Source organism: Biomphalaria glabrata, chromosome 12 (assembly GCF_947242115.1).
Source record: "Biomphalaria glabrata chromosome 12, xgBioGlab47.1, whole genome shotgun sequence".
NCBI lineage: Eukaryota > Metazoa > Mollusca > Gastropoda > Planorbidae > Biomphalaria > Biomphalaria glabrata.
The window spans coordinates 30,756,632-30,780,323 of NC_074722.1; the positions used below are offsets into that span (position 1 = coordinate 30,756,632).

At 33.8% G+C, this 23,692-nt stretch overlaps 1 protein-coding gene across 1 annotated transcript; it reads left to right on the forward strand.

Annotated features, from left to right (window-relative positions):
- The first annotated feature begins 608 nt into the window (after window positions 1-608).
- On the forward strand, window positions 609-19,131 carry LOC106052974 (coiled-coil domain-containing protein 157-like). The gene is made up of 12 exons (XM_013208451.2): window positions 609-745; window positions 2,777-3,100; window positions 4,132-4,309; window positions 4,703-5,320; window positions 9,081-9,237; window positions 11,944-12,134; window positions 12,578-12,754; window positions 13,886-14,054; window positions 14,955-15,109; window positions 16,370-16,482; window positions 17,415-17,725; window positions 18,008-19,131. The coding sequence occupies exons 2-12, from the start codon at window positions 2,850-2,852 to the stop codon at window positions 18,169-18,171; spliced, it is 2,484 nt and encodes an 827-aa protein (XP_013063905.2). The 5' UTR covers window positions 609-745; window positions 2,777-2,849; the 3' UTR covers window positions 18,172-19,131.
- The last annotated feature ends 4,561 nt before the right edge of the window (window positions 19,132-23,692 follow it).

Here is a 23,692-nt window from a genome sequence, read left to right on the forward strand (position 1 = left end):
AATTAACCAATTTGTTTATATTTTTTGTTTATTCGTGTATTGTCATCAACTATAAATAGTTATGCAAAATTTCAACTTGATCCGGGAATGGGAAGAGGGAGAAAAAAGAAAGGTGTATTATTTGGGAAATACCTTCACATTTTCAGCCACAACTCTCAACAAAAAGCATTTATTTCTCGTTTTGATACAAAAAAATTAATTACCAATTACAAATAATTGTGTACAGTTTCAACTTGATCCAAGAATGGTTGAAGAGAAAAAATGTTGACCTAAAATTGTACTAGACAGAATGTCTTATAATTAAAATACAGACGTTACTTGAAACAAGAAGAAGATGATTACGAAACAATAAACCAAGATATTATTTTTTTCCTTTAGATTCCAGCCATAGACATAAAAATATTTATAGGTCTTTAGTCTTTGATTTCAGGATTACCAGAGGATTCAAGCTCAGGGAACGCAAATCATTGTGCACCACCTACCAGACTTACACCCCTTTAGTGGCTAGAACACTAAATATATAGGCTAGTTACATTTAAAAAAAGAATCACATCCGGCGTCTTTAGCGACGTATGGAATTTTTGTTTTCAGTGTAAACTAGATTCTAGTTCTAGATATAGATTCTAGATCTAGATCTAGTCACTAGATTTTATAAATAGTTATTAGATCTAGTTAGAATCTATAGATCTACAATCTATATTATCGAAAAAAATATCCTTACACTAGACAGGTTTATTACTTTAAGGTATTTACTATTAGAACTAATGATAGACTATATTTTTGAACTAAATTTCAATTTGTACAAATTTAGTACTTTTAGTCTAGTCTATAATATTAATAATGATTTAGAATCTAGATCTAGATCTATAATATATTCTATAACAGCCTACTCTAACTCTAGTCACTCTAACTCTAGTGACTAGTCTCTATACTATAATAAAAAAAAAAAATAGGGCCAACTATAAAGTTTTACCAGATTCCAGATTCACTAGATGAGATCTAAATAATCTATCATTTAGATTTTAGATCTATCATCTATTATGTTTACTAATTGAAACCTCCCCCAGAACTATGGGCGTATGGGTGATGGCAGCTAGCAGGATCATCAAGATAACTGAATTCTGAATGACAGTCCAGGCAGCCATCTAGATAATATCTACTTATACTATCTAGATCTAGAAAATCTAGATGCATATCATTTTATAATTTTGTCACAGAACAGTGTGTGAGTAGGTTAGCCAGAAGAGAGGGATATTATTATTAATAATAATAGATATTTATTATGATTATCACTTAGATCTAGTGATATTGATGTACTCCATCAACTAAAAGCTGAAAATGTTTTACCAAATTTTAACTTTATGCTAATCTTAAAGTCTATATCTAGATCTACTATCTAGCATATGTTTTATATTTTATACATGTTAATATGTTATTTAAACATCATTTATATTCATCCTAATTGATTAAAATTGTAGAAGTCTTAGTCTTAAAAATAATAATATATATATTAATATTACTGTATTAGATCAATATTCTAGATCTACACCTTAATATTAGTGATTAGTAAATAAAAACAATTAGATATATATAGATCTATATATAGATCTAAAAAATATTAATTTAAGAAAAATGTTTTACAGGTTTCGGATGTTCCTTGAGAGTTGACTATAGTTTACTTCCTAGTCCAAACCTCGAGATCCCGTATGACGACGGGGGATGGGAGAGGGCAAGGTTTGAACACCGGGACCATAGATAAATCCAAACAACAGTCCAGCGCGCAAACCACACAACCAGGCAGCCATATAGTTAATAAGTAGCTTGATCTTATCATCTATATACTAAGATAGAAATGTATTTCCGAAAAGACTTCCAATACTTGCCTAACAGTAGACAATAGATTCGAGAATATATTTAGTGGAAACATTCTAAAATAGATCTAGATATAATAGTATAAATTTAAATTCTATTTGTAGACATAGATTAATACAAAATTTATTTCTAGAAATTTTCCAAGATTAACATGTAATTTATGTTATAAAGTGGTTTTGAGCAAGGAACAATCTAAATCAGCCAGGAAAATAAATAAATACTTATAGGTTTTGTATATTTATGATATTCCTGTGCAGAAATGAAGGTTATCACCTCAAAGCCTAGAATAATTGTATGACCACAGGAGATGACAGCAAGATTTGCCAAACAGCACTTGAAAATGTATGCTGCATTACAAAACAACCACAAATATCTTTGAGATATGGCTGAGTGGTTAAGCGCTTGGCTTCCGAACCTGGGGTCCTGGGTTTGAATCTTGGTGAAGACTGGGATTTTTAAATTTCAGGATTTTTATTATAGGGCGCCCCTGAGTTCACCTAACTCTAATGGGTACCAGACTTAAGTTGGGAAGTAAAGGCAGTTGGTCATTCTGCTGGCCACATGACACCCTGCTCACTAACTGTTGGTCAAAGAAATGGATGACCTTAACATCATCTGCCCTATAGATTGAAAAGGTCTGGAAGGGGAAATTCAACTTTACTATGTGGCTGAGTGGCATAAGCTGCTAGGCTATCAAGAGGGCTCAAGTTTGAATCTAGGTCTGAGTTGTGTTTTGTGAGTGCCTGGTGGCAGCATGAAAAATTTCTCTCTGAAACCCCCTTCTTCTCACTGGTTCACAACAGAGCGCACTGAGTATTCTATATAGAATGAAATATGTGCTATACAAAAGTAATATAAAAAACAATTAAAATATATTTTATTGAACATTTTTATTTTTAAACAGTTACATAATGAAGTGGAAAATCACCTGAAGTATACTGTGGATCTAAATCTCTGCTTAGTCTGCGACATATAAAATGGCTTATCTTCTCGGAAATGAAACTTGCATTGAAAGCTTACAGAGAGACGTGCAGGATTTGCAGTACACTGTGAATGAGATTGTATCCAGAATTGGGCCCATTCAGACTCAGTCATGGAAGTTTCCAGATAAAATGGCATGCGACTTAGACATCAAAGATCTCCTGGACCTTTACAGCTGTGACCAACAGGATGATGTGGAGGACAGGCAGGTGGCACATATTGCTTTGTATGAGCTGGTGATAGATAGGTTGGTAAATGTTTCATTTTGGATATGATTAGTGCCACGTGATAGCTAGATTGCAATGGACGTAGGGCGTAATTATCTCAATTATCTCGTAGGATGTAATTGTCTTCTTTTTTTTGAAGTAACATCTGTAATCTATAAGATATGTGGCGGAACTTTCTATAGTGATCATTTATAGTTATAGGAGTTTTTTTTATTTTTAAATAGCTAACCTAAGACATGAATTAGGTGGAAATGATTTGTATAGAAACTCGCTATACTTTAAAAAAAAAATTATTTACATGTCTTCGATGTTCCTTCAAAGTGGGCCCCATCCCTTATGCTGTGTATGACAAAAACCAAATCGAGTCCTATATCTATCATTAGATTTACAAAAAAAACATTTCAGTGTATGTACCCCCATTAAAAGTAATAGTATTATTAGACTTAATTCAGTTATGACAATGTACAAATAATAGTACCATAACACTTTTTAAAATAAGGAAAGGCCATCTTTCATCTTGCAATGACCTCTGTGTGCCCTTATTAGCAATGGGCCTGGGCCCAATGAACCCCTTCCTGCCATGATTGCTATGCTACTGATCAAGACAACAAAATGATTCTTCTTTTATATCTATAATTAGTTTTATATTTAAAAAAATTATTTGTTACTTAACTCTTTCTCTCCTAATTAACGATATCATCGTTGATTTGACCTCATTAAATTAAATTAATTTCTGGTTTTATAATTTTTGTTAACTGGTAATATATAAAATGAGCGTGCATTCTCCTATAATTCTATACTGAAAGTAAAGTTTTCTGATTACAAACAAAAATGTTATTCAAGTTTAATCATAACAAGGTAGAATGTACAAATGAGAAAAATTAACAATTCTGTCAGAATGTGGAAAAATAATTACGGAGATAAAGAGTTAAAATACTCATGTTAAGCCTAATAGACTTGAAGTTCACCTGTTTTTTGCTGTTAATAAGCTAGTATATAGCTCATGTTGTCACAATGTTTTTCATACACTTATATCGTGCTTTTCAAACAGGCTGGTTTTTATTCTTCAAGCTTTGTCAACATTCCTGCACCAGAATACGAACAGTGGTGCTTCTCAAAATCTTGATGAGCATGGCAGTAATCTGTCTAGTTCTGTGGGGCTAGTAGCTAAACAGTACTGGCTCAGCATGCTAAAGCTGAACACACAGGTTCAACAATTACAGTCTGAAGTAAGATAATTTATTGCAAAGGCTTAATTAAAGAAAAAAAACTTATGCTGTTATTTTAATTTAATTTTTATTACAATTGAAAAGAATGGAAGAGGATTAGAAGATAGCATATAGGAGAAAAAGGATTACTGAATTTTTTTAAATATTTAAAAATAATATTTTGTTTTTATAACCTATATATAAGAATATTTGTTATTTATTCAGTTTTAATTTGTGGTTGATGTATTTATAAATTTTATTTGTACATTTAACACTGACTGATTGTTTGTTTGGGATTTCAATATCTCAATATCTTTAAAGTTATGACTTGCTTTCCTTTTCGTTCATTTATTTTTTTACGTTATTTATCTTATTTTTATTTTTTTCTTCTGCCAATTTCTCATCTCTTTACAGAGTAGGTCCAAAAACAGTAAAATATCAGAACTAGAAAACAGGAAACACAGCTTAACAGTAACTGACCTTTCTACATCATTCGCTGGTAAATATGATGGAAACTTGCCAACCAATATTCTTAAAACTCCTGGTACTCTTGGAGTGATTCCCCCTAATAATGCAGACTTAGTGCTTATGGGGCTGGCATCCCCACCTGAAAATAAAGCATCCATCTCACAAGACATGAATCACAAGTCTTGCCAAACTTTAGAAACAGCATTTGTCGCCTGCGAGTCATGTGACATAATTCAAAGAAAAATGCGTGAGGGTGGAGAACTGATCATTAAGTCATGCTCTGACCAAGGACTCCCTTGTTCACTGAAAAAATTCAAAAGCCAGGTGAACCATGTGGAGCTTCTGACATTTAACGATGTTTGCCACTGGATGACCGAGCAAAATAAAGATATAGGCAGGATCGCAAAGCAGACTGAACTGCTTCAGTCCATGGTTGATCCACTAAAGCTAGAAGTTAAGACAGCAGAGGTCAAAATAAAAGATGCTGATGAAAAAATGAAACTCAATGAGCAAAAATTAGTTGAAGTCAATGAAAACAGCAAAAAAATGTGCAGAAACTTAGAGGTAATTTTGTTTAGTTCTATTTAACTTACTCATATATATTCGACATTATTGTAATTCTGATTGTAAGTTCACTTGATATAAAAAAATGGTCTTAAAGTTTGAAGATTTGGGAAGAGTGCAGTTTGTACATAACAACAAGGATTTAGCTGTCGCCAATATGTATTGTGGCAACTGAGAGCTAAAACCATGTGGGATGTCTTAAGTTTACTTATTTATTATATGGACTTATCTTCTTTGGTTAGTTTTCTTTGGTTTTCAGATAAGAATTCTTTAGTTTTCTCAAATTGTAGAAACAGAGAAAAGTTTGTCAAAAAATTTTTTTGAAAACTTCGGTAGACAAATGTTACAGCATGTCTTTCTTAACCTTAATATTCTGGAATTTAAATTTAAGATTTTATTTTCGAGGCCATAGAGCTGAACTTTGGTCACAATGTTCAATATAGACATCTAAATGGTTACTAAACAAGTGAGGGATGATTTAGAAGTTTTTTATAAAAAGATTTTATCATAGAAACAAATTTACAGTTATATAATTTGTGATGAATGATGGCAAATTATTAGCATTTGTTTTCTTTGTTTTATGTTTTGTTTATTCTCTCAGAAATGAAGAAATGCAGGTTAGCTGGGGATGGGAATGGGCAGGGCTCAAACACTGGACCATTGAAATGACAGTCCAAAACGCATGCCTCACAACTTTTTAAATTGAAATAATACTAGAAAAATGTATGTTAGAGGTACACAGCAAAAAATACAGATCATATCAAATTTTAGATTTATAAAATTATCCTAGCTTGCTGTTAGGTGGAGTCAGAGAGTCCCTGGTTCATTCCATTGGTCAAAAGTGCCATTGTTTTGCAATAAATAATTAGCATTTTCTCTCATAAAAAATTAAGTACCTTTAGTGAGTCCTTTACCATGAATGTAACATAATAATAATAATAATAATCTTTATTATCCGTAAGGAAATTTGTCTTACAATTTGTGCATTACACCAAACAAAAAACATTATAACTATAAGAAACCAAAGTGTACATTCACACCAGACTCACTCATAATTTACATGTGACAAAGTTTATACCAGATTGTTCTTATTTAATGATTTGATTGCCAGGGGAACAAAAGAGTGTTTGTGTCTGTTTGTCTTTGCTATCGGTGTCTTGTATCTCTTTTGTGATGGTAAAATCACAAAATCCTGACACAAAGGGTGATTCTTTATTTCGAGGATCTTGTTAGCTTTTTTTATAGATGTTTGTCTCAAACAACTGCCCAAATGGGGTTTGTTTTTTGCCAATGATTTTGCCAGCAGCATTTAGGATTCTATTAAGTTTATTTTTATTTTTAATGCTCAGATTGCCATACCAGGCAGTGATATTGAAACTTAAAATATTGCAGATGTGAGCGTGATAAAACATAGCCAAGGCCTTTTCGCTAACATGAAACGAGGACAGTTTTCTTAGTAGTCGTAATCTTTGCTGCCCTTTTTTGCTGATATAATCAGTATTTGCAGTAAAATTTAGTTTATTGTCTAGGATAGTACCAAGGTATTTAAAGGTTTGCACAATTTCAATAGTCTCTCCAGCTACAGAAACAATATCATTTTCCTTCTTGTCCCTACGAAAATCGATTATCATTTCTTTGTTTTTTTTTACATTTAATAATAAAAAATTATCTTTACAGTATTCCTCAATGTGTTCTAATTCTTTGAAATATTCATTTACGTCTGAGCTCTCTGAGAGCAGGGCAAGAAGAGCCGCATCATCAGCGAATTTTGTGAAGGAGCAACAAGAACTATTAGATTGAAAATCATTGGTGTACAAAATGAACCACAATGGCGATGTTACAGCCCCCTGGGGCGCCCCTGTGTTAACTATGCGTTCATTAGATATAACATTGTTTACCCTAACCCTCTGAGCTCTCTGGGTCAAAAATTCATTAGCCCATAGTATTATGTATGGACTAATCTGCAACGCTTTCATCTTTTCAATGAGTAAATGAAGTTGTATAGTGTTAAAAGCTGATGAGAAATCCATAAAGAGCAATCTTACATAAGTGTTCGGTAAGTCTAGATGTTTGTAGACACAGTTTAAAATATTTAGAATGGCATCGTCTACACCTTTACCCTTTTGGTAAGCAAATTGTAAAGGGTCTAACTTATTACAAAGATCATTCAGAAGAAACATTTTAACCAATTTTTCTAAACATTTAGACACAATGGAAGTAAGTGAAACAGGTCTATAGTCATTCATTTCCTTTGGTTTGGAAACCTTTGGCACAGGTACAATTATAGATGACTTCCACACAGGTGGTATCTCATGGTTTAGTAATGAAGTAGAAAAAATATCTTGGAAAGGTTCAGCTAGTTGTTCAGCACATTCTTTTAAGATTCGCCCTTTTATTCCATCAGGCCCACCAGCTTTCATTGGGTTGACGTTTTTGAAAATGTTACAAACTTGCTCTTTAGTAATCGCTAATTCTAAGCAGTTGTTAACATTGACATCCTCAAGGGCTTTGAGTCTTAGATAATTAAAATCTTTCGTGTCGAAGCGACAATAGAAATCATTTAACTCGTTGGCCAATGTTTTTTCGTCTCTTGTAGCAAGATTATTTTTAAGTTTGACTTGTGCTCCTGCCATTTTGTTCATGATGCCCCACGCCTGTCTCATGTCACTTGTATTAATTGAGTCTTCCAGCTTGGTGCGGTAGTTTCTCCTCCCTTCCTCAAGAACGACGTTGAGATTTCGTTGAGCAATTTTCCTTGTCTGTCCATCGCCACTCATAAATGCTCTTTTCTTTTTGATTATTTCCCGTTTTATTTTTGCAGTGACCCATGGTTTATTGTTGGGGTATATCTTGATGCTCTTACTGCTGACACACATGTTTTCACAGAATTTGATGTAATTTGTCACTGCGTCGACCCATTCTTCCAGATTTGAAGTGGTCTCTTTAAACAAATTCCAGTCAGTGCAGTCTAGACATCCCTGTAGTTTGAGAATATTGTCTTGTGTCCATTCTTGTATGTTTTTTTGAATGATTTTTCCTTCTTTAAGTTTTGTACGGTAAGTAGGCAGCAGTTGTATTGTTTTGTGGTCCGATGATCCTAGTGGTGGCTTTTCACGAGATGTGAATGCCCCTTTGATGTTACAATAACATAAGTCCAGAGTTCTGTTTTCTCTTGTCGGACATGAATGCTTCATTCATTGTTTCAGCACTGAGCTTGACATTTGTATTTATTTATAATATAAGTAGTAAAAAATCAAAGATATTCCTGGAGTTATGTCCCTGGAACTGGCCTCACCATTCAGTTTTTCCTATTTTAAAAATATTTTTGTTTTGTTTTACAAGTCTCAGACAATCCTCCAGAAAAGAAGATTATGACGTCCTAGTCCTGACCTCTTGTAGGTCAGCAGGGAATGGTGGTGAGCAGGATTCAAACTCAGAACCGTTGTGATGATAGTCTGAAGCACATACCAGACAACCAGGCAGCCTCCCTTTAATTATGTTATATACATACCTCTCCTTTTCTTCCACAACCACCACTTCAACCACCAATCAAACATTATGTTTATACTTGTATATCCTAGTATTGTGTATTCTGGTCATTGGTTTCTGACACCAGATCAAGCATTATGTTTATACTTGTATGTCTTAGTATTGTGTATTCTGGTCATTGGTTTCTGACACCAGATCAAACATTATGTTTATACTTGTATGCCCTTGTATTGTATATTCTGGTCATTTGTTTGTCCACTATTTCTTTCAGAACAAGTTGAAAGAGCAGGACAAGAAACACACTGAACTTATAAATGAAGAAAGGAAAAATAAAGAGCAGCTGATGAAAGAGAAAGAACAAGTGAGCAAAGATCTCAGCGAGGCAAAGACTCAGATTGATCAACAAATGGTGGCTATGAAAAAACTTGGTAAAACATTTTTTTTCTCTTTTACTTTCGCTCTTACCTTTTAATTAAACATATAGGTATATACATCTACAGAGGCATGCTGGCTGAGTGGTAAAGTGCTTGGCTTCTGAACTGGGGATCCCTGGTTCAAATCCTGGTGAAGACTGGGATTTCTAATTTCAGGATCTTTGGGTGCCTCTGATTCCACCCAGCTCTATTTGGTACCTGACTTTAGTTAGGGAAAAGTAAAGGCGGTTGGTTCTTGTGCATCTTATCTCCCTTCCTTTTCCTCCTAGCCATTGACTACATAATGAGGAGAGCAATGAACCAGACTGCTTTTGGTATTCCATGGCATGAACAACTCCGATTGACGGACTTGGACTTTGCTGATGATGTTGCACTACCCGGGGCTACAAATAAATGTATTCAAGAAATGACGGAGAGCCTAGACAGAGAGGCACCCAAAATTGGCCTCCACATAAACTTGGATAAGACTAAAATTATGCGAGTGGGATATAAGGCAAAGGGTGTCCCCCTTAGACTTGGCGAGTCAAAGCTTGAAGAGCTGGACAAGTTCACGTACCTTGGCAGCATCATAACAAATGATGGAGATGCTTACCATGATGTAGCATGTCGAATAGGAAAGGCAGGGAGCATTTTCCAAAGGCTGCAGCCTATTTGGACTAGCCAAGCCATTGGACTCAAGACAAAAATACACCTTCTCAACACAATCGTCATTCAAACTGCTACATATGCATGTGAGACGTGGAAGTCATCTGTCAAAATTGAGAAAAGACTAAATGTGGCTCAACAGAGATGGCTGAGATGGATTTTGGGAGTCAGTTACACAGATCGGGTCTCAAACAAAGAAATCCTATGCCGAACTGGGAGTCGAATACTTGGTGAGGTTGTGACTGAGCGTCGCATGAGGTTTGCGGGACATGTTCTACATCAAAATGAATTACGCACACCAAGAGTTGCGATAACATGGAAGCCAAAATGAGGAAAGCGCAAACAGGTATTACTTGGCGACACACCTTCATGGAGGACCTCAGAACAGTGGACACCAGATGGGAGGAGGCTTCAGACATTGCCAGTGACAGATCATTATGGAGACAGCTTGCCGCCCAATGCGCCGAACGGCGCTGGATGACCTAAGTCTAAGTCTTGTGCTGGCCACATGACCACATGACACCCTCATTAACCGTAGGCCACAGAAACAGATGACCTTTACATCATCTGCCCTATAGACCACATCTACAGGTACTAGGTTATTTTTATTAAGTATTCAGGCTTTAAATCTGACTAATTAATTATTGGATTATGATGGCTGTGTGATACAGTACAGTTAATGGCTAGGTTCAAAGCCCCTGCCGTTTTTAAAGTGGTAAATAGAACAAAAAAAACCCTTAAAAAAAACTAAAGGTGTTTTTTTTAGGTAAGGCAAAAGAATAATGTAATTTGCTGATTGGATGTAAAAAAATTGCAAGAAATTTTAAACCTTGCCACAAAAGCAATACTGCTTCATAAACTGAGTTTAATTAATTAATAAGTAATAATGACCCAAAAACAACTTAAGATATGATCCATGTTGATATATAATTTATTCACTTTCTAAACCATTTTAGATTAAAGTTTATATTTCCTTGCTATCTTAATATGTCTTTGATTGTAAAGATTAAGGATGAGTGCAGTGTTTCACATGGCTTTGCTTGCCCAGTTGCAACCTGCATAGTTTTCCACATCTTATAAGTAGTAATTAATTTATATAATTTGCTAAGCCATTCTAGATTTAAGTGTTATATTTACTTGCTAAGTGTTATCTTTTATATTAAGAAGAGAGAAGTCCCACTTTTTATTGTCTCACTGTAGAGCACATCCTCCTTGGTTGCCTCAGTGTATTAGAACCAAATATTTTTATGCTAGTTAACTTCAGAGCACTGTACGACTAGAGTAAAACCTGTAGTAAAATCACTAAATTTAGAAAGCCTTTAGGATAGAAGACTTAAAAGAGTAAAGTAGCAATTATATATAAAATACTGAACCATAATCTTCAAATACAAAATCAAAATTTAATAAAATACTCAGAAAGACACATTTCTTGTTCAATATGCTGGGTTCCTTCACAGAACGAGGGCTGCTACCAAAATTTAAGCAAAAAAGTCTGAGGAAAAACATATATTAACAACAGATATTTATTATTATGTTGGAATCTGAAACTAGAATTTTGTATATCTAATGATAAATAAGCTTGATTTAATACTTGAATTACGAGGCTTTGCGTCCCATTGGACTTCAACTAGGGTAAAGTAATAGATAGCCATGGCCTAAAATGTGCTGATGTGCCAAAAAGCAACAAATAACATCATCAACCAATTTTCTAGGTGTCTTTAAGTTATGTTGTAACAGGTATAGATGTATATATATATTATTACCTAATGCAATATATTATAATGTCATTACACCACCTTAACCTATCCCTTAGTCTCTTAACCCTTTTGGGGTAACACACAAGATCTGTCAACTATCTTTCTCCATTCCTCTCTGTCCTTTGCCTTGGATAGAATTGCATTCACCAACAGGCATGTTCATTCTTTGATTTTGTCTTCCCATTTTATTTTCTCTTCCACTTCATTACAATAGTATGTAAATATATCTTAGTTCCCTTTAAAAACCTGTTGAATAAATATATATGTAAATTTTCTGTTTTACATTGTGATAACGTAGAAGTGGAATTTAAACATCTTGAGCATGAACTAGAAAGTAAGATTAAAGAGGCGGACAGAGTGGGACAACTGACTGAAGAGATGGTTGAACTGAAAACACAGCTGACCGATGTGACAGCTCAGATGGTTGGCTATCAGAAGGCTTTAGCAAAAGAACAAGGCAAGAGCAGAAGTCTAAGTAAACACAATGAGGTACAGAAAACAATGTTGGTTGATTTTACATTCACCATTTATTTTATAGCTTCTGTTGCAACAAAGACATATACTCAGATTTGTAAATAATGACTTCTAAGTATTGCCTTCAATATTGACATCTTAAACTCTTTTGAAGATTTTTTTTGGGAGGTTAAAACATTTTTTTTTATATATTTTGAACTTAAAATAAAAATCTATTTTAGTCAAAACTTTTTACTATGTAGAAATTAAGCCTCAACCATTGTTATATATTTCTATCAGCATAATAACACCTCCTTCTTACACACAACCTAAATTATAATATAGTTGTAGAAGAGTTTGGATCTCTACTAGGCTAATGCATGTCAAAGATTTGTAGGCTTTTGATGAACAATGTTTCACCATTAAATAACTTTTCAGAGAAGATTTATTTACATCTTTCAATATTATAACCCTAACAGTCACTCCAGGCTAAACAAGAGGCTCTACTGTCCAGAATGGATCTTCTTGGTCAAAACAATGATGCTTTTGCCTCGCAGGTTGCATCGCTGGAGGAGGAGAAGAATGTCCTGGAAGACAAACTGGCAGAACTGTCCGTAGAGACAAAAGAACTAAGGAAAAAATTAAAAGAGAATGAGGTATATTCACAATTTGTTCCCATTATTTATATTTTGCCTTTATGTTTATATCAAGAACTTTATTAAGTTCTCTGTATGATATAACACTTTCAGTATCAGTCAATTATTTCAGTAGCCTCAGCATTTCTATCATTGTACATCTTAAAGTCTATTCCACTCAAAGTTATTCTAAGACTAAGATTGATCCTTATGGAAATTTGTTGTGATTACAAGGATTCTTTTCTCATATAAAGATGACACAACAGAAACATACACATAAAGCGTTCATTCAGTGTTTACACACCCATCTTGGTTCTTTTCATGTTTCCTGATCAATGAGTGGCATTGATATAGTCTGACCGAATAAGGAATGAACTAGTTTTTTTCTTCAAAGCAGATTATGAGCTTTCCCTTTTTCCTTCACTCTTCCTTGATTCCTATTTAAGGATTACCTGACATACTTGGGTTATGTCACAATAAAACCTTTTATTTCATGCTTGCAATTTTTAAAATTAAATTAATGAAAATAATTTATCTTTCTAGGTTTTGCATCATGTAGGGCTAGTTAAAAGTAAATTTGACCATCTTAGCAAACTACCCAATTGATTGTGTGGCCTGTAGCAATCAGTCACATTTACTTTCCATATCCTATGCTAAGGCTAGTTAAAAGTACATTTGACCATCTTAGCAAACTACGCCATTGACTGTGTGGCCAGTAGCAATCAGTCACATTTACTTTCCATATCTAAGCTGGTCAAAATATTTGTATGATGCACATTTTAGCCTCATTAAATAAATTTAGTAGTCCAATTAAAAAAAATATATACAAATATTTGTGACCTTGTGGTTTGGTTGATTCTTGAATAATCCAAAGTCTCAAAGAGTATGAAATATTAAGATATTGTCAGACTGTAACACACACAGATTGAGCTTTCATTCACTAAATTAAAATTACTTTTAGGCTGCTTTAATTTTGACTTTTAGAAATTCAATAACAAATGAAAACTATTTCTAATCAAATTAAATATTTTAAAGCTAAAATTTCTTTATCAAAATAACATTAATATTATATCAAGAATATCATGCCTATTTGGATCATACATTATTTGGTTTCTGTTGAATATATACTTAGCAATTGTTGTTTAATTTTAGGTGATCTTGAAAAATTTGGAAAAAGAAAAGAAATTGTTAGAAAAATCTTTGAAAGAGAGTCTGGCAACAGCAGATGTGTTAAAGAGTCAGTTGGAGGAAGTCAAGGAAAGAGAAAGGATGATACTAGAGTATCCTGACCTGAATGGACCTATAAATAGAGATTATCAAGGTTTGGTTTCTGTGTTTATTTGTAGCCTCCATAGAGGAAATTAGCTAGCAGTAGATGATCTAGAAAAAGACAGCTGGAAAGCTTACCAAGGTTGCAGAATGCTCATTTAAAACCCAAAGGGCCCTTGTCAAAGACAGGCGCAGATGATGAAAAGAAATCTTAAAAAGCCAGGCAGACAATGGCTTTGTATGCTTTAGATGTGGCAAAATCAGCAGGTCACAACTGGCTTTGCAAGGCCCTGTGAAATACTGCACTCATCCTCAGGGGCGGACTGGATGTAAAAATCGGCCCGGGAAAATTCTATACAATCCGGCCCACAAATTGGATATTAGGGTATCCAGTTCTACTAGCTCTAGGTCTACCTGTCCTCAAAATCATTATTTTAAGTTGGATAATGTATCGATATTTGTAAACATCCTCTATATCTTAATTAGAAATATAGACCTTATGTTGCTAATTAATCGCTAAGTGTAGGATGTAGACTATTACATTATATCGGATAATGTGTTAGATTTAATTAGTCTTGCATTGTAGATTCTGTAAAAGATTTCTTTAAACACGACGTTCAGAGAGTTTCTTTTATAAGAGAATACTATAAAACCTTTAACAATTTAATACGTGCCATAGTGGCATCCATGCGGCCCTTTTGGTGGCCCAACAGGTCCATTTGGGTACCAGCCCACTGGGCATTTGCCCGAATGCCTATATAGCCAGTCCGCCCCTGCTCATCCTTAGTCTTTAGAATTGAAGACAATGCATTAAATTAAGCAATTAATTTAGTTGTCATGATGAAAAAAAAAAAGATAATTTTTGTTTGTATTATTACTTTTACATGTTTGCCCAGACAGATGACCAAATAAAACTGTTATGTTATAGATACAATTTTTGCTATTGTTGCAGGAAGTGGAGATATTGCAACAGATATGAACAATCAGATCAGAGCCAATCAAATCAGAATTCAGCTGCTGGAGGATCAGAATGAAACACTGACAGAGTCAGTCAAGAAAATCTCAGGCCTTCAAAAAGTGGAGGATAACTCATATAGGCAACAAAATGTGAGACCAGTATTAAAGATTTTAAAATATTTTGTTAAAAAAATGTTTTATTAAATTCATTGCCCAGGACTTATTCTTTGGCCTGTTTTACATTTTAAAACACTTTTCTTAAAGTTTTAATTTTGATCAATTAAACCTTCTTACAAAAATATAGGCCTATGTAATTTAAAGACTCAAACATATTTTAATATCTTTTTTAAAAGACAGACAGTGAGATGTATAGGGCAGATGCTGTAAAGGTCATCTGTTTCCATAGCTCACAGTTAACAAGGGTGTCATGTGGCCAGCACAATAACCAACCGCCTTTACTTTTCCCAGACTAATGTCAGATAACCATTAGAACTGGTTGGCCATTGAGGCACCCTGAAGACCCTGTAAATTAAAAATCCCAGTCTTCACCAGGATTCCAACCCGGGACCCCCAGTTTGGAATCCATTCAGCCACCAAGCCTCCTTCAGACAAGAAGGTGGAATTTTAATAGCATTTAAAACTCAGCTAAAAGAACTACCTTATTATTTATTATTTCTAAAAAAAAAAAATTTTTTTTAAATTTTTCTTTTTTTCTAGTGCTATTCTTGCCCAGAACAATGAATATGTCTTTTTATTTTTTTAAAGAAGAACAAACTGTCATCCAGAAAATTATAAAAAACAGGGTTTCGTTATTAGGATTACTTGTGAGATTGTTAATATTTGGACACCTGAAAATACAAATCAAAACTAAAAAAACAAAAGACAAACAAAATATGATACTCTTTTATATATTTTCTAGCACTCCAGCTATGCAGACATCTATGTTGTATCTTATATTATTTTTATTAAAGACTTTCAAATACCTTGAAAGTGATATTATGTTACAAAATCTATATTTTATGTAGAGAGTATATTTTTTAAAATTTATCATAAATTCATACATTGTATCTAGCAGATAAAGAATATTTTTTATGGTTAACAATCATGTGATGGGAAGCGTGGTCGAGAGGCTAAGTGCGCTTGAACTTGGCTTGGCTTGGCTACCTATGAAGGGGGCTCGAGGTTCGACACCCAACTCAAGCAGAGTTGTGTTTACTGAGCGCCTAAAGGCAGCACAGAATACTTACTCCCCGATACCCCCACCCCTCACTGGTCCACAAATGAGATTGAATCATAGGACTCTGAGCATGTTATAAGCATGAAAGTAGCGCTATATAAAATCCATAATTATTATGTATACATAAAAGAGTTTTTTATTTAAATTTTTTTATTTTGAATATTTTTTTTAAGACTACTCGCTCATCTCCAATGAAGCCGCAACCACTATGGCAGCAAGACACCAGAGACCACAACATTAACACAAACAATGCATCATACAATGGTAACTATCAGAACACTCACAGGTAAAGATATTCTCTTTGTCACTTCTATTTCTATAGCTTAATGGTATGACATTTTCAGAAGGTATATGTATTAGCTAATGACATTTACTGGGTAAAAAAAGTAAGGTTCCCCTTTCAGACCTTGTGATCTATACTATAGGGCAGATGATGTTAAAGTCATTTGTTTATTTGGCCAATTGTTAAAGAGCAGGGTGTCATGTGGCCAGCACAATGACTAACCACCTTTACTTTCCCCAGCTAAAATCAGGTACCTATTAGAATTAGGTGGACTAGGAGTGCCCCAAAGGTACTTAAAAAAATACTGACATTTAAAATTCCAGTCTTTACCAAGATTTGAACCCAAGACCCCAGGTTCCAAGCCAAGGGCTTAACCATTCTGTCACTGCACCCCTTTGCCATTTCTGTTTTATCGTAGCATAATGATGTGACATATTCTGACATTTATTGGGTATATTATATAATTGTGCTTTGTTTTGTGACTTCCATATAGATAACTATAGGGGGCTCTAGTTCTTTAACCGACTCAAACAGAGTTGTGTTTACTAAAAGTTAGCACGGAAAATCTTCTCCCAGATACACCCCCCTTTGGTCCACAAAAGAAATTGGACCATAATGTACAGAGCATGCTATAAGCATGAAAATCGCAATATATAAAAGCAATAAAAAAAAATAAACAATAACCAGACACTTCAGAGTTTTCAGCCTTTTTCTGGTGTTTCATCATCTACCATCCAGAACTCTTCCTTGATGCTTGCCCTCTACGTGGCTCTGTGCTTTTTTCCCCATTTTATTGGTGTCAATCTTGAGGTGCTTGATATCGCACTTACATACATTGGTGTGTTTTAAAAACAGACTACCTGCAGCTCTAAGATAGTGCCAATTTACCATAAACTATTTCTTTATGCTAAAATTATTTACTATATTCTAAACAGAGATTCCAAGGGACCATCACAGTATCAAAAAGAAACTTCCAGCAAAGATGCCAAGAAAGATACAAGGTTTGCTTGGGAAACACCCAGTTCTCAGATGGATACTTCTGAGTTTCTAATAGGGCATGGTTTCACTGAAACCAGACCAAGCCACCTCCGCCAAGACTCACCTGCAAAAGACAGATCTCATCCCAGGCCACCTAGTGCCAAACTTGGTTCTGTCATGGCTCCTGTCAATGCCACACCAATTTCAGCATATACGCACATGAAAAAATCTTTGGGGATATTACAAGGAAAAGAAACATTAAAAAAAGGCACATTTTTATTTGGTCTAATTTTTTTAGTTTTGAACAATTACCTGAGAAGTTTTAAGTTGACTAGAGTCTTTACATAATTTTGAAATAAAGATTTAGATTTTTTGCATGGTTAAAGATAATGAAAATGAATTACACTAAGACTGCTATATTGATTCTAATAGGAAACGTGTTGTAATTACATAAAAACTTTTTCAATTAAAAACAATAGAAAAGTGTTGTTACAATTTTTTGTATGTACTTCTCCTTATGATAATATATTTAACATTAATACTTCTTTAGGTCGTCCAATGTCTGCAAATCTGAAGTCTCAAGGTCCTCAAGCATTATTCCATGAAGAACAGTCAAAGCAAAGATCAAATTTACCATTTTCTTGTTCACGCTGTGATAAAATGTACAGTCTGTTAAGGGACTTGGAAATCCACAAAACTTACTGTACCCAGTAGTTTCATTTTTTTTTTAAAATTAATTTGGTGGGATATGTATAGAATGTTAAGAGATGTTTAGATCAGTCATGTGATCTAATACAGAGTTTAAGTATGGCTTCAATTAATTGATTAAAAAATAAACAATAAAGCACAATATAGACAGAATTAGTACTACAATGAGCTAATGACTAAGTTTACTGTCTTTAAAAAGTGCTATTCTGGTCAAGTTGAAGGAACTCATTTTAAATGTTATAATTGGCAAGGTGGTTGAGGGGTAAAGCTCTTCACTTCTTAATAGAGGGCTCCCAGGTTCAAATCTCCGTGAAGACTGGAATTTTTAATTTTGGGATTTTAAGGGTCCCCTGAGTCCCAATCAACTCTAATGGGTACCTGACATAAGCTGAGTTAAGTAAAGCTGTTAGTCATTGTGCTGGCCACATGACACCCTTATTAACCATTGGCCATAGAAACAGATGACCTTCATATCATCTGCCCTGTCTATCACAAGGTCTGAAAGGAGTACTTTTTCTTTTATTTAAACATTGTTACATCTTACTCTTTAAGACCCACTGAACTATTAAAATGGGTAAAATAAAAATCATAATATTTGTCATTACCAAATGAATTTCTTGCATCTTATAAATGCAAACTGTGAATTGAAATTGTCATTTTAGAAAATAGTTTTTCTCTCATTGTTTGTAAAATTATTTTTTTCACTGTTCATTTCCATTGACACACTTTCATCATAAATTTCAATTATTTTTATTGAAATAAATATTTTTAATCTTTTTTTTTAAACCTAGTTTCATAAGACAATCACCTCTAAAAGTGTAAAAAAAACACACAACACTTTAATACATTTTTTTCTGGGATTTTTATGGTTCTACATCATCTGTGATATATCATTTATTTGTTTATTGTATCATTTACTATCTTTAGCACGTTATCATGTATGACTTGTTGATTTATCATCCTTTTTTTTTTTTTTTTACAAACTTTAAAAAAAACTAAAAGTCTTGATGAGAAGAGTATGTGTCAATTTATTTTTGCTAAATCAAGACTTCCTAACAGTGTGTTAGTCTTCAATAAATTGGAAATGGATCAATCAGCCTTACAACTTCCTCTCCCATTCTCTTTCACTGGCATATTAGATCATTTGTAACAGCTCACTGTAGCTTGTTAGCAGTCAATGCTGTACATTTTCAAATTTTCTAACTTCTTTTTTATCAGTAGTTCATTTAGTAATATGTATATATACATTGCTCTATGCTTCAGAAATGTGGACAGTGTACAGAAAATATGCAAAGAAACTAAACCACTTCCACATGACATGTCTAAGAAAAATACTGAATGTCAAATGACATGTCTAAGAAAAATACTGAATGTCAAATGGCAAGAAAAAATACCAGATACTGAAGTTCTTTGAAGAGTGGGTCTGCAAAGCATCCACACAATCCTGATGCAGTCCCAGCTGCGATGGGCAGGACATGTCTGCAGAATGGAAGACCGCCACATCCCTAAACGACTTTTGTATGGCCAACTAAGCGAAGGAAAGCGCTTGCAAGGCGGACACCCTCCAATCTTCTCTGAAGGCGTTCAGCATAGACCCAGCCACCTGGGAGACAGAGGCACATGACAGAGCATCATGGCGTTGCGCTGTGTAAACTGGCACACAGGTTGCTGAGGAAAACAGAATTGCGCTGGAAGAAGAAAAGCAAGGCCCACGACACAAGCTCCAGCTGGAATAATCTGCCCAGTGTGCAGCTGAACATTCTGGGCATACATAGGTCTCACCAGCCACACGAGGAGGCATAAAACCCTAGTGCAAAGTCCTCAGTCCCCTGGATGACAAAAGTGGTCATCATCGAACCACGGTAGACAAACTATATATATTTAATTTTATTATTTAATTGCTTGCTTTGACTTACATAGGCTTACATTCCCTTGCACTATTCAGTACATAGGTGGACATAGGGTGGCAAGTTCTCTCCACAGAACTCAGTCTTAAGCAACATCCACAGCCTCTTCCCAGCTAGTGTGCCTATGCATTTCAGGACTTCGAAGAAGGTTGACACCATGTCAGATAGGGATGGCCATGTTTTTATTTTTTTCAATTCAGCCTCCTTGTTATGGCTGTGTTTAGAGAATGTGTTTCATCTTGTCTAAGGATAGTCTTGCTATATTCATATGATGTTCTGTCCCTACTTTGTTCAGAAGACGAATGCCTGTGTGGCAAAAGATTTCTCTATTAATGACATGATCTCAATGTGCTATTTCTAGAATTTTTCTCAGCCATCGCTGGTGAGCCACATTTAGACACTTTCAGACCTTTTTGGCTATGTCCCTGTTTCTCAAGTGTATTATACTTTTGGGACAACAATTTCAAAAATTATAATTAATGTTTATATTATGAATACTAGAGTAGGAAATATACTGCAAGCTTTTGTTTCTTGAAAACTAAAAATAATGATTCTCACCTCACTGACTCAAGCTGTGCTTCCTAAGTATATATAGACCAGCTATAGCCAAATAAAATTAAAAAAAAGACATTAAACTCATTTGCCTTGTAGTGGTCAGTATGTAGGATTTATAATGAAATAGTCAATAAGTTATTAAGGCAGGCAGAGTCTAATGAGATAATAGTATAAAACCTGGCATTGTGGCTAAAGTGACTGTGCATGGAAGCTTGTTTGCTGAGCCAGATTCCCATAGCCTTGAGTGTTGAAATGTTAATGCTTCTATTTGTATGCTAACTTAAAAAAAATCTATAATCCATTCGCCAAATTATATTCATTGTATATTTCTAATCAATATTTATTTAAGAAATATTTAATAGATAGAGTTATATTTGTGTGACTATGTGGTGTATTGGACTATAGTAATTTTTTTTCCGAAAATGGAAGATGTGTGATTAGGTCAAAGCTTGAAGACATACAATCAACAGTAAAAACACTTCTGGAAATCTGACACCAGTCAGTAAGATGTTAGGCTTTCATTCTGTAGTTATATCAGTTATAATGACAAGAACAGTGTAGATCTTATCACCCAATCAAGGATGTTGTGTTTGTCATCATGCGAAAAAATTAAGTCTATTCTGTTTAATCAGACTTTATTGATTGATCTGGTTTACTGGATTCGACTGTATAATAGAATTTTGGTCTGAATAAGTGACTGATCCTATTAACCACTTATCCAGTTAACTGCATTTGACTGTATTATGACTTACGACAGACTCTTTTGAGCTTTTCTTGAAAACATATATTTTTTATGTTTAACTTAGTGTTGACTCTATCATGACATTTAGTATATTAATAATAATAATAATAATAATAATCTTTATTGTCCGTAAGGAAATTTGTCTTACAATATGTGCATAACACCAAACAAAACATTGTAACTATAAAAAAACAAAATGTACATTCACACCTGACTTGCTCATAATTTACATGTGAAAAGTCTATATCAGATTGTTTCTATTTAATGATTTGATTGGTAAAATCACAAAAGCCTGAACCAAAGGGTGATTTTTTTTTCTAGAATCTTTTTAGTTTTTTTATGGATGTTTGTCTCAAAAAAGCTGCCCAAATGGGGTTTGTTTTTGCCAATGGCTTAAGCAGCAGCATTTAGAATTCTATGGAGTTTATTTTTGTTTTTAATGCTCAGATTGCCATACCAGGCAATGATATTAAAACTTAAAATATTGCAGATCTGAGCGTGATAAAACATAGCCAAGACCTTTTCGCTAACATTAAATGAGGACAGTTTTCTCAGGCTGCCCTTTTTAGCTGAAATGACAATATCAAACAAAGTGGTGGGTGTTTGGTCATGTGATCTTTGTGTTCAAGATGACCCCTTGCTCTAACCCTGCTTGCTTTGATCTTCTCCTTTCTTGTATGAGGTTCAGGCTAGGAACTAATAATCTTTATTTCTGAAGGAACCTTTGAAACTTGTGAAACAAACAAAACAAACTGATACTTTTACTGACTACAAAAGAAGTTTTAACAAGAATAAAAAAATATTTATTATAGAAATACTTCAATAGAGTAAATAGTGAAGATGCATAAATAAACAAAATATTACATTTTTATTTCATATTCAAAAACTGCAGAACTTACAAAAGCATTAAAAATAGATATATTTAATTAGATAACTTTCATATAGGAGAAATTGTTATACTTCTGTAATTTCATTTGGAGATTAAGAAAAAGGTATGCAAACAAATTAATAATAATTGATTGAGATCAAGACTTAGGAGAATATTCTTGTACTGTCATTAACATTTGTACGATCACTTTTTAATTAAATATAATTCTTTTATTGTTTTTAAATTAGTCTCTAAGATCTATAGCATCCTTTATCCAATCTAGTTTTAATCCTTGATTTTGAATATGTAGGAAGAAGCTACTGTGATCAACAAATTTAACTAAGCTCTATTAAATGGACAGTTTAAATCAGTTTTTGGAGACCCTAATTTCAGTATCTAAGCAGTTTACGCTGCTGAAGTACACTCTTTTTTTTTTCCTTGACTACAGAAAGATTTTCCGTGTTGAAATAATTTTTCATAAGTTTCTTTTACTTGCATGATTTAGTTTTGAATTGTTTCTCTTGAGAATGTCACTGTGCTTACCTCCCTCCAGAAGAAGAGAGGGGAAGTAATGAGGTTATGCTGGCTCCAGATTTATCACAATCAGAAAGCATTGTTTTAAAGGGACATTACTGTTAGGTAATACATCATCCGCCCAATAGAAAGCAAGGTCTAAATGGGGAAATTTACTTTAGGTTTACTACTGAAAGTGGTAAGAGATTTTGAGACATTATTCAGAATTTTAAGTAGCCTAGTTCACTTTAATGTTTTAATTTTTCTTCTAAGAAACTCTTTATAATAATAATTTTTTTATTAAAATATAATCTACCACTACTCACTGACTGAAGTACACTATGGAACTCAACCTGTCTGTTCTATTTATAATTATATTTCTATTTGAGAACAAGACAAAACATAGAAAATTTCTTTTAAAAAAAAAGAACAATACTTATTATTAAGTTTAATTGAATCAATGAGTTTGGATCAGTCATGAAGTTGTACAAATGATCAACCTACACATAATAAATATGCGCAATAAGTAATATTTTTACCAGTTGTTTTTGTTTAGCTTTCTCAATGCGCTATGATCCTATCAGTTATGAAAGGGGGAGGAAAGAAGGGGTATCCTGGTGAACATTTACATTATCGTTTTTTAAATGTTCACTCAGGGCTCAAGAATCCTCAAGGGGACTAATTCAACTTATATCACCAAATCTATCAAGTATGATTTCTTTCCCTTGTTCAAGATACCAAAGAAAATAAGTAATTACCGAATAGTTTATTAGTTAGTAGTTAATTCCAATTGCTTAATTGTTTTTTTTTTATTGATTCTTTTGTTGTCGGGTAAAAGAAATAATTATGCAAAATTTCAGCTTAATCCGAGATGGGGTGTGGGAGAAACAACGTGTAAAAACTTTTTTACCAGACAGACAGTCAGACAGGCAGAATTGATAT